At 36.7% G+C, this 12,831-nt stretch overlaps 1 protein-coding gene across 2 annotated transcripts in view; it reads left to right on the top strand.

The window, feature by feature from the left end:
- GABRG1 (gamma-aminobutyric acid type A receptor subunit gamma1) overlaps positions 1-4,413 on the top strand; it is a 48,137-nt gene extending 43,724 nt beyond the window's left edge. The window contains exons 6-7 of one of the 2 annotated variants that reach the window (XM_086612583.1): positions 3,188-3,196; positions 4,135-4,413. In XM_086612583.1, the coding sequence (XP_086468709.1) occupies positions 3,188-3,196; positions 4,135-4,413 (288 nt within the window). The remainder of the gene's footprint in view (positions 1-3,187; positions 3,197-4,134) is intronic. The other variant, XM_086612584.1, reaches the window with a different exon arrangement.
- Positions 4,414-12,831: the final 8,418 nt, after the last annotated feature.

Below are 12,831 nucleotides of genomic sequence, written 5' to 3'. Positions count from 1 at the left end.
GCAGCTTGATTGTAGTCATCTTTTGGAGAGAAGAAGCAGAAGGACAATGTTGTGAAGCCCCCTTCCAGATCATTTCCTCAAAGGAAGCTGGAGCATAGCTGAATCATAATATCAGTTGTCTTTTCTGAATGAAAGCTGAATACCACCTGTGTAAGGTCAAACAGAAATTGAAATGAAGTTACAGAAGCCCAGATATGGAAATACAGAAATCCTGTTATGAACCGTATTTATTCTGCAACCAGTGTCGGAAAGTGCTGGTGCACCCATTTTGAGCAGCGCTGCTGTGGGAGACCGTCTTATGGGGGCACTGCGGGGCTGCTGTGGCTTCGTACCAGGGAAATGAGAGCCCTTGCGTTTCATACAGTGAGCTGGTCCAAGAGGCTCAGCTGTGTATTTAGGAGAAGGCTAGTGGTGAAAGGTTAATAATGCTCCATGCTGCCTTGGTCAGGCATCACTTTGATCCTCAGGGAAGCCAAGAGAAGTGGAAAGTGGAAACCTCAAACCTCCTTCCTGCTAGTGGTAGAAGCAAATGTGGGCATAGTGGAAAGGATGGAAAACACTTTGGCAAGGGCCTTGGCTGAGCAGTGAGGGTAAAAGATAACAGAGGCTGCAGAATTTGGGGGACTTTCCACTGTTAGCGTAGCAGATGCAAATTTAGGTTGTTGTTGCTATGAGGTCTCAACAATGCTTAGGCAACAGGGAGCTGAAACAGGTCTGCTCTTCAGCATGCACAGTGAGGAGAAAAGGAAGAAGGGAGGAAATACTACTTATTCAAACCAGGGAGATATTAAAGATCATCTACTGGCAGATCAAAAGACATTGAAGTGGTTTGCAAGTATGCTTTATTGAATGGAGCAACGAGACTTTCCAGAATCTGTTCACACATCAGCCATTTGTGCAATAATTTCCCAAATGGTTTGAGATTTTCAGTGCATGTTACAATTTAAAAGGTAGAATAATGGTGAGATAGAAACTGACACATTGAATAAGCGGCTGGAGTTTGGACTAAGATTAAAATTAGCAATATAATATTCAAAACACTGTCCAGTTGTGTTCTACATGTCCATGAAGCATACTTTTTATTTCCAAGTAGTTGAAAAACAACCATCTTTTCACACAGAATTCTTTAAACATGTTTCAGCATATTATGGCTATAAGACCATACTAGATAAAAGATTACTCTAAAAAAGTGGGAGGTTTAGATTTAATATACTTAGATGCAAGGGTTCTAATTTGATAAATAGGGGTATTTTTGGTGATGTTTTATAAAAAGCTATAAAATTTCCTGTTCCAAATGGAACAATTAAAGAAGCCATCTGATTAATTAATGGGAAGTTATACAATTACAAATCCTTTTTTTTCCTCCCTCCATTTATCTTTGTCAAAGACTTCTATTCATTCTTTTTCTCTTGTAGTTATGGATATGTAACTCAAAAAAAACCCAGACTAATTAAAATACTCAGTTTAATTTCTTCTGAAAAGTTCTTGTTTACAGGTGTTTTTTTCTTGGAAAACTTGCCTTGCATAGTCTTCTATTTCTATTGCAAATGCAATAAAAGCTTATTATTCTAGGAACTGATGCCAATAAGGTGCGATAAATGATCTTGTGAAAAAATGGTGAGATTTCACAGCAGTTTTATCTTACAAAATATGTGCTGGCATCATTCAAGAAAGGTAGTATGAAATGGCTTATGTAAATCCGTGTTAGTAAGGATAATGAGTTTCAGCAGGAAAGATTAAACTTAATTAGTTGTGAATCTTGTTCTGATCATCATTTCACCTGAAGTGAATGCATCACCTGTGCTATGATCTCCACACACGATGGCTTTCTTTCGTACATGTATTAGTGTTAATGCAGAATAATTTGGTTTTAGTTCTGTCGGAGTGTTTTATAAATGCTTCTCACTGTACGTGGGGTTTCATCTACGATGTCAGTGAGCATGTGCATGAACAATCAGCATTGTACTGCTGTATCTTCCTGTTTTGGTGGGTATTTTTAAGTCTGTGCCAATGATAGAAGATCATTTTATTGTGAGGTGTCGGTCTTTTTTCCCCTTTTCCCTCATGTTGTCTCTTTCTTATATGCATTTTATGTGTTCCCTGTACATAGCTCGGCCTATAAGATGGCACTGTCTTTCTGCCTCTCTCAGGCTGCCTCTTCGAACCTGTAATTCAGTAGCCAGCTTCAGTCTGTGCTGGTGACATGAACAGTGAAAAGCAGTCCTGTTATTTTTTCCTCCTCCCATGATGTTTCTGAGTTGGAGATTCCTGTTTCACCCTACTAGTAGAAAGGAATCATGCCATTAATCTTACGTTGGCAGAACCAACAGTCAGAAAATTCTTGTAAAGCCAGAGCAGACATGAATGAGAAATAAGCATCTTTCCCTATATATCTTCAACAAAATAATGATTTCGTAAGTTAAAAAAAAAAAAAAGAACTTACTTTTTAAGTTTTCTAAAAATAAGCCCTGTCTGTCATACCTCAAATTAGGGTAGAAGCATATAACTGCTGTTTGTTAGTATCGTCAGTATTTTATCATAACTGAAAAGAGTAATGAGGTCCTTTAGGATGATAATTAGCTCCCTAGGTCATCGTGTCTAAAAAGTGTTGAAACAGCAGTCTGTGTGAAACTTCCTCTGGTAAAGACACTTATTAAATAAAGCTATTTGAAAACATGGTGGATACTGCATTGCTTTAACATCACCCCTTGGGACATCAAGTAAAATGTCCCTGCAGCAATGGAGTGCCTCCGTAACAATGTATAGACATCTGTGTACTGGCCAAAGTAAAACCCTGAAGTGGGACAACAGGACTCTAAAACATGACAAGAACCTAAATGATGTGGCTTCCTGCTTTTCATATTTTTTTTTATATTTTTTCATTGCCTATCATGCATAATTGTTGAAGGGAGATTCTTCTCTACACTTCAATACCCAGTTAGTTCTTCTGACTGCATCCTTTCCTGCTGTATTTATTCCTTATATGGTAACATATGGAGATGGTAGAAAAAAGAGAAGACAATGTAAGAGTAGTATTGATGTAGCCCCTATCTTCAGACTGAAGATTTTAGAAGAGCTGCCAAAGGTGGGGGGCGGGGGGGGGGGAGGAGGGGGGTGGTTGAAAGAAAGAGGATTATGGATTTAAAAGGCTATGAGATTTAGAAAGAGAAAAAAAGGACAGATAGAGAAAAAGAATGTATTTTGAAATATTCAGGAAAACAAGGATAAGAGTGAAGAACTGTGTGGAAATAAAATGATAAAAGAGGGAAAGGTGGACTGTGGGAGTGCAAGTAACTGGAAGGTGAAAAGGCAAAAGTCACCAGAAAGGGAATAGCAAACAGCATATGTACTAGGCAATAAGACATCTAGATTTTTTCTATGAAAATTATTTATAAACTTTTACATCTACTACACTGAGGTTTTACTAGATTGCAAGAGGATTGAGTTATGCTGAAGGAAAGTAAAAGTAAGAATTAAGAGCTTAATTAATCAGTTTCACTGACTTGAATGGCATTTTCCTAAGGAGTCTTATGTCTTGGTTTCTAAAGGCAGAGCATATTGTTTAGGTATTCAATATCAGAGCGACAGATGACGTAGCCTGGCCTTATGTGTCTGGGTCTCTTAAACTTCACCACTGATATCGTACTAATCCCGTTAGCTTTTTTGTAGGTGAAAATGTAGCTTTCAGAACACATCCAATTTCATTTTAAAGACTCCAAATGACGGGAGAACCAACATTCCCTTGGTAGTGATGCTTATAGGCTACTTGTGGACTTGTTTGTGACCCAGTTGTTAAGCTGTGACTGACTTCAAAATGTTCACTTGTGTTATGTAGATGGGATCAGCTAACCCTATCTGTGTAACTAATTATCCACTGTTCCCAAATCCCAGCACAACCCAGTTTTCACTGTGGCGGGTGAAAATCATTCATGATCTTTTGCCTGCATGAGCTCATTATATACAGCACTTCGTAATTCAGAAAGCTCCCCAAACTGTTTTCTTTAATATTAGAATTTCTGTGTATTGTACTGAAGGTGCTTATATTGGCCTTTGCTGCGGAAAGCCTGTGGAATTATTTAATGTGAGGATAAAAAAACCTGAAAAACTATATTTTTCTTTTTTTTTTTTCTTAAGAAACCGCCTGCAATTGCTGTTCGACCTGGATCAACACTAATTCCCATTAATAACATTAATCATCTCCCTGAACGTGATGATGATTATGGATATGAGTGCCTAGAAGGGAAAGACTGTGCTAGCTTCTTTTGTTGTTTTGAAGACTGCCGCACAGGATCTTGGAGAGAAGGAAGAATACACATCCGTATTGCAAAAATTGACTCCTATTCTCGAATCTTCTTTCCAACTGCCTTTGCATTGTTCAATCTTGTTTACTGGATTGGCTATCTTTATCTATAAATTTCAGAGGTTTGACAAACTCAGAAAAAAATACTAATTGAACAGTCATTAACACTTTTCAGTGAGCAGTCAAAGATTAGATCTGGTCCTAAATGACTCAAATTGTTTGGACTCTTTAAAAATTTGGAACAATGAGAGGAAATATGGATGTAGTCTCCCTCTTGTGATCAACTATAGAACGGATATTAGTATTTTGAAGAGAAAATTTAAAAATAAATATCCGTAAGATTTAACTTGCGTGAACACACACATATTTTTGTCCAGCTCTAACAAAATGCAGAGTCAAGATGCTATGTTACTTAACTGGATAGTCCTACATAAGATTTCAATTTTAATCCTAAATGATAATGCAGATGAATTTTGTAGCATCTTTTACACCTTTACAAAGAAAGCCTTAATAAAGTGGGATTAGTTATTCTCATCTGTTTCATCCATAAGGTGATGACTTTATTAATCCCTGATTTTAAAAAAGTTGAAATGGAACATTTCTATTTTTCAACCAGCCATTTGTTCTCTGCAGTATGTTAAAAAGAGTGATTAAGTCATAATTAATCACATTCAGATTTATACAGAATGCAGACATTAGAGCAGCAAGAAATGGATATATCACCAAAAACCCAAAGGTAATTCTGAGCTTGTCTTATCCTGACCATTGATACAGGCTTTTGGCTTTCAACCTTAGACTATGTTTATGTCTATGCTCCATTGGCCATTACTTCACTGTTGTGAGTTCCCCAAAGCTCTCCAAGAGGGCTACAGCTTTCAACAATTCCTACCCAGCTGCTGTTGCTTGCTCATTTCATGGAAACCAGGCTGATGTTGGCTAACTGAGATTCTGGCCATTAAGCATAATGCTGTTCTCATTCTCCTCTCCTTTGTCTCATTCATACTCAGGGCCAGAGAAAAAGTCGTAACTCTGCATTTGGTAGAATTTGTATCATCAGAGTTTGGAAGACCTGTAACAGTGCTGTAGTCATTGTGTTCGAATCCATTGTGTTAAATCTCCAGCCCTAAGAGTGTAGTGTGTGACCTTCTCCACTTCGCATAGCGTATGATTTTGTAGATTCTGCTTGTTACTGCGTATACTACTCACTGAGCCAAAGCCAAATGGTATGAATTTACTGAAACTGTGTTACGGATTACTGTGTAATTACCTCCTTCATATTTGTTTGTTTCTAATAGAAAAGCGCTGTTACTGGGGAGGAGGGAGGCGGGAGGAGAAATAAAAATAATCCTTATCCATTGCAGATCCTTCTCCAAGATGAGATGTATCCCTCTAAAAATCATAGGACTAGTTCTTCAGTCTTTCTGTGGTCAGAGCTTCTGTTCACTTTGGTAGCAATTCTTCCATAGTAGCCTTTCTGGACTGACTTCTCTGTGTTGACTATTGCCGGCTGGCAGCATTTAGTATCTTATTTCTGTTTTTAAATCCATTGTCTTCATTATGGAAAAGTGTAGTTTTTCCTCCTTTCTCATAAAGAAACTGGTCTCAAGTGAGCTTGCAAAAATCAGTGTAAAATTAAGATACGCATTAAGGAAAAGTCAGAACTACACAGAAGACCTTACAGATCTTTAAAGAGGATTAATGGGATTAGCATTTGGCTGTAGGTAAGGATGTTCAGTACTGGAGATAAAGACATGATTAATGGCTAATAATAGAAAATGATACATGAAGGACCCCTCCTCCCAATATTTCTGTTGAATGTGCTCCCTCCTCTGAATTTCTCAGAAAAGATTAATGTATTTTTATATTCTAGTTGGTACCAGACATAATAAGATACGATATGCAATACACATTTCAGATGAAATGTTACTGCAGTGTTCAGTCCCGAATTTTAATAGAGAATACAAGACTATGTGCAGCGATTCTTGGAAGAAAGTGTGACAGAGAAGATCCCATTTTAATGCAAACATTATTTCAGTATTTAGCTGATGAAATATGAAAGTGTTTGAGAGAATTTGAAAGCCTGCTGTCGAGGTTGGTTGACATTATTTGTTGCGTGACCTTTCTGAGCATCAACTTCTGACTATTAGACTGAGCGTAGAAGTGCAGCATCATTAACGACACTGATCTCCTATAATACATTGTTTCTTTAGAGACTCATTCTCAGAAAATGTTCAGTACAATGAAAATGTGTCAGTTTTAATTCCATAGTGCAATTTGACGCTTTTTGACGGTACACTAAACACATTCCTCTGTAGGAGGGATGAAGGTGGCTTCAGCAGCAGTATGTTGGATGTGTACTCAAAAAGCAGTCTACTTGCTATACAATACTGAGGACCAGATTTTGTGAGCTCCTGAGTTTCATTAATTCACCTTTAAATAAAAGGAACTTGAAAGAATTTGGCACTTCACAAGGGGAAATACAAATTTCACAGCCTGCTCTCCTCTGGCACGTCTAGTTAGCTTTTCCTATTCATGTGGTTGTCAGTTGCCAATCAGCCTCCAGTGGCTGAACTGGAGAACAGAAAACATCCTAAATTGGCAAGGGATGGATAAGAAGTCTTTAATCTCTAATTTGTATGAAACAATGTAATGGAGTATTAAGGCTATTGAATGTTATGGCTATTTGGCTTATGGATACCCTTGCTTCTATCTGTTGACAAACTTTTCTGTGTACTTCATTTGTTTCTGATGAAATAATTTTAGTTCCCCGTAGTACTATGAGTGCAAATAGAAATGGGAATACAGTGAACTGTAACATGGCATGTAATAAATGTGTTATTTTAGTCCTATGTGTTTTGTTTCTAATCTGCATGTAAACACTTGATTCCAAGAAATCTAAATGATACTTGAAAATAAAAAAAAAAGGCAAGAAACAGAGACTATATCTACTTGGACTTAAATGCTGCAATCATTTTTCAAACCTACCTGGATAAAAGTTCATTTACTGAAAGCTGAGATTGCAGTATTTGGAGTTGTACTACTCTGACCATTACTACTTAAGCACATGCTTAAACCTATTCCTAATCAGTACTGTAAATGAGACCAGAATTCAGAAAAGTGTGTGCTTGTGTACTGTCATAGAGAGTGATGCTATCCTGAATTGGTGCCATTAGCACATGCTTAATTTGCACTAATTTCAATAATGAGTGTTCAGTAGCTCAAATGATTGAACATGAAGGGTGTGAGCCAGAGCCTCTTCAGTAAGAAGTTTTCTCACTGAAAGAGAGGGATGTATGGGTAGAAATTGCCATAAAGGCAGAGGTGAAAATTTGGGGAAACTGTTTTATACCACACCTGTTTTAGGCATCTTTTAAAGAAAAGACTTTTCCTTGATATTTCTGTGCGTGTGTTCACCACTTGTCTGTTTTAGTAGTGAGTACAGCTCAGTGTGTTATTTTTTGCCGAGGTTTTGTCTATGATTGTACTTCACTGATCTTCAGTGCATGTCTTCTGTGTTTGAATGAATCTGTTTTAAGTATTGGCAGTGCAACAAAAGCATGAGCTTTTATATTCACATGTTGATTCAAAGGCTTTAACCTTATCCAGTTTTCTGACATTCAGAGACATACGATTGCATAAGACTTTGAAGGAGAATCACCTCCAGCATGGTTTTTATAGTTGTCTGTTGCTTATTTGCTATGGTAGTAAAAGATTTGTTTCAAATTGATATATGAACTGTGTTTTGTAATTTGTGAACACCTTTGAACTTTCAATTTAAAGTCCAGCAGCAAGAGTCTGGATTTAAATATCCATCTGCCTAAAGTAAGATATGTCTTTTTAAATCGCATCAGTCATCGTTTCAGTTTACTGTTTCCAAATACCTGAGAATAAGTGCAAATACATCTAGTTTGAATTGTTTAAAATAGTTGTTATTATATTTTTTAAAAATTCATTGTAGTACCCCTCGATTATATATTAAATGTGATCTTTTATGTTTGTGAAATAATACTGTATTTTATAGCCATTATAATAGATACAGAAAATAGAAACTTAACATAGAATTCCTCAGCTAAAGAATACAAGGCCAAGAATTAGAAAGAATTGCTATGCTTCTGTTTCTGAAAAAGCTCAGTGAATGTCCACATGCCCTGATGAAAGTACTGTGGGGCAAACTGACTCATGGGGAGAGGTAGAATATTCTCTGAGCTTTAGAAAAGACCTCTGCATTGGTTCATGCCATAGGCTTGCTACCCAAGTGTTTTAAATTAATGAAAGTAATAGATCTGTCCTTCCTTTTTCAGTCATCTCTTGCTTCTGCTTCACTTGTGCCATCGATAGCAGTAGTAAAGCCATGTTGCCAGAAGAATCAAAAATTGAAAAATTCTCTTTATTTTACTCTTTTGTAAGCTAATGTTTGAACCAGATGGATGGGATCGTCTGACTGAACATGCAAGACTATGACCATTTGTTCTGGTCCAAGACAGGTGATGGGAACTTGCAGCTGGAGGCAGAGGGATGGTTTCTTATGATGGGCATGTTTCATTTTGTTGAGAATCTGCACTGAAAGCTGGTATGGAGAAAGGGAAAAGATGGGAGAGAAAAGGTCGTGGGAGGGAAGTGATTTCAGAATCCAGTGTCATGGATCTGAGTGACTTATATTTAGTTAATAATTTTTTCACTGGTATCTGCGATAATGCTTTTGAGTTCCCTGCAAGATAATTAAATTTTCTTTTTTTTTTTAATTTAAAAAACCACAACTATGTATATCCCATACATCAATTACAGACTGAATGAGCAATAGACAGTTTATCTTGAGTGATCATTCTGGTGAAATGTCAGACAGAAAATCAGAAATCAGGTTAAATCAGAAAAAGGCTATTTTTTTTTCTATTATTAATGATAAAATTATTTTTAAAATTATCGAGTATTAATTAGTACAATAGACACTGAGAAAGAGCTAGTACTCAGATGTCTACACCACTGTTAGTCCCTTTGAGGACTAAAACGTTTGGGAATGGAAACCTACCTAGACTGAATTCAACTATTGAGTCCCTCTCTCCTTCAGGGAATGGGAAAGGCAGATTGAGATCATGTCAGGCATGAACTAGGATAGCTGGTGTACTCCAGGAAGGTTGGTAACAGCTTCTGGTTAAAAGGAAGGGTGATTTCTGCCTGCTAGACTATAATTGGAAAGAGGGTACATGCTTCTCTTCTGAAGATGGATGTATGCTGTAACTTCCAGAATGGTGGAATAGCATTCCTGCACTTGAATTTTCTTTTTCCACAGGAGCGGTTTCATTGAGTTGACTGTCCCGTTATAAGATGCTGAAGTATCCTCCATGGGGTATAGGGGGCGAGTTTTGATTGCCTTCCTGCGCAAGGTGTCTAAACCTTGTGGGTTCTGAGTTGTCTTCTGGATCTGTTATGATGCTAGCGAAAAGGCAGTGAATACTAAACTTCTCATGTTGTTTACTAGTACATCTCACTGAGAAAGCCAGAGCATTACAAATGCATTTGAGGAAACGTCCGATAGCCCATGGAGATAGATTAGCTAAAACTGTAATAGGCTAGAGGATCTAGCCCTTTTTTCCATAGGTGGTTCTTGTTACTCACTAGCAATATATTATTTCTAAAAAAATCTTTAAAAAGCCTCATGACGCTTTAAGGCAAAAAAAAAAAAAAAAAAAGTAAAATTCCTGGACAATCTCATTCTCTTTCACAGTGACAAATTTTGCTTTGCCTGCAAATTTTGCTTATGGTAGATCAACATTACTTGAACTGTGTGAGGAGAGCCACAGGGCATGTAAGACAGAAGACCTATAAACTGGTCTACCTTGTTCTTCCTCTCAGTTACTTTTCATAGTCAAGAAAAGAGTTTCAGAAGAATTGGTGTATGATGTATGTAAGTGAGGACAATTTTGCTACTGACAATAGGGCCTGAGTCTCAATAGCTGACAGGATCAAGAGAGACAGGAGTCGTCTTGCAGTAATAAAGCTTCTCTTTGGTAAGTCTTTGTAGTAGCTGCTTTTCCGTACATCTCTGCATGCCTGCCTGAGACTCAATACTTTCAGGTTGGAAGAAATTCTTTTATGTGTTTCTAGCTTCACAGAATGATCTTTACCATCATGGTTTGAGCCTTGCTGAATTCAAAATAAAAGGTTTCCTCTTGAAGTTTCCCTGTCCGGGCATTGCAGGTATGAGATGTTTTGCCACCAAACATTGGAAGAGCAATGTTCAGTTGATCCAGCTGAGGAGGAGGACTGACTCTGTAGGGCGGCATTAAGATTGCTTTGTCATTCAGACTTGAAAAGGTTGAAGGCTGTTGACAGCGATGACCAGTACCTCCCCCGCAGAGGATGTATTACTTTTGCTAATTCCATGTTTAAAAGCAAAAACAAAAAACAGCTACTGTGGGTGGGAAGTGAGGATGAGTCATTATTTCGCTGCAGAAGTCTATTTCCCCTTGAAGTGTGTTTCCTCCTTAAGAAGATGGTAAATAGGAATCTTCTGGCTTGTAAAATCTGCAGAAAACAGGTCATGGTCATTTTAAACAGCAAAGTCATGTTTGTCCCGCTGTCACTGAGCAGGAGCAATGAAGGTGGTTGCACTGTGGCTCAGATTTTCCAACATAGGTAAATGTGGACATTTGCATATTCATAGGCCTGGTGTAAAGAAATAATCTATGTTCATGTTTTAGTCACTGAAAAAAATCTAAATGGTTTGTGAATCTTCACAGTATCTTTTGTATTTTCCACTGCTGTCCACTGTGAATGCTTAGACTTTTTGTGTGAATAGGAAGGGTTTTATCGTGATAAATTTGCTTACATTTTAAATTGCTATAGAAAATGCATAGTTCCTTAAATGCAACTGAGGGATCAGAATTTGGCAATCTCATGGTGATTCCTATCTTGAAAAATCTAATATCTCTTCTTAATTACTGTGTCCAATTAAATAAATAATACTGCTATAATTTGTATTCCCCTTCATTGAAGTTTTCTAAACAATTACAATGTATGGTCTAAAAACTAAATCTACAGAAATATTCTTCAAAAATAACACTTGCTGATTTATCATGTGTCTCAGTATTTATTATATTGAGGGTCTGTTATTCAGTTACACTCTTAATGCAAGTATCTGTCTCAGCATTTATAGTTCACAGTGTGTCAGTGATTCAGTTTGCCCCTTAGTAGTGCATCCTTTTCTTTTTATTCTGTTTTAAAAAATGCTAATATTTTTAACTACCTAAGTGAACATTCATATCATGCATTTAATTTAATAGTAGTTTGGCACTGGTGGGCAATATTGCAATATTCTGCACCAATGTTCCTTTTGAATTTATTTATTAAAGCCCTTGTGGATAACTTACTGAAAAAAATATGGAACATTAAGATAAATTGTGCAACTTCCAGTGTTGCTTCTAAGGATTATATATAAAATACACAATATTGATGCAGATTTAGTCTTCCATTTCAATTCTCTTTCCAGAAGCCTCCTCAGTTGGGCTAATATTATTAATATAAATGTGCTGATATTTACAGTTCTACTCAGTTATTTGGTACTTTTCCAATAGCCTTGGTATGCACTCATCCATTATTATATTCAATTACCTAGAAACATCAAGGTATCCTCACAGGCTTTTAATGTGATTAAGCCATGACTTTGTTAGCCTCTCTTAAAATACCATAATCTTTCCTGTGATATGCCAAGACTAAAGCATTTGCAAGTATTAAATTGGTTGTTATTTGCTTCTCCATTTTGATAAAGTCTGTCTGCTGGGTTAGAGTGAAACATTGATATCATTTTAATATTTGACAACATTATTAATGAGCATGGCTGAACCAGAAGACTTCAGAGACCATAAAATGAAGAAACTCTCACCTAAATTCCATACAACTGAGACTTTATGAGTGTGGTAGAAATTATATTGACAGTGGCAAAGACATATGTATATATATCCATATGCAGAATGGAAAGCAAGATATGAAAATTTTTACAGATACATCAAGTTCTGATTGCCATTTTAAAAAGCCTTTTCTTTTCCCCTTTATAAAATTTGTGTTCTAAATGTGACCAAAAAGATCCTCAAAACCCTCATTTAGATTTGCACAGTTAGAATGTAGAAGTGATTAAGAAGCTTAACATAATTATGGCTCCATTTGATGGGTCTTGTGAATTCATTTTTAATTTAGCTCCTTTTTACTAAAGAAGAAAGGGAGAAAACAAATATTCTAGTTGAAGACAGGCATTGATGTCACTGAAGGTAAACATGAAAGTTCCCTTTTTAGTGAAAAGTTGATTTATAGATATGGGTAGGAGCAAATTTCTTCAGTGCTGAGAAAGTTGCCGTGACTGCATTTGCGGAGTAGACGGATTCTACTCTTTATTTTGAAAATACTATTGCTGCCATAGTAAAAGATTGAGTCAAAGTTTTACACTTTTTAGCATACCCCTAGTTTTTGGTTGCCTCATTTTCAAATGTGCTGTTTAAGACATATGAGAAAGACCTGCTTTTCAGATTGTGAATGTTTAG

This window comes from Tauraco erythrolophus, chromosome 5, assembly GCF_009769465.1.
Source record: "Tauraco erythrolophus isolate bTauEry1 chromosome 5, bTauEry1.pri, whole genome shotgun sequence".
NCBI lineage: Eukaryota > Metazoa > Chordata > Aves > Musophagiformes > Musophagidae > Tauraco > Tauraco erythrolophus.
Note: the sequence above shows the minus strand (reverse complement) of the source record. Positions and strands in the feature narration are given on the sequence as shown.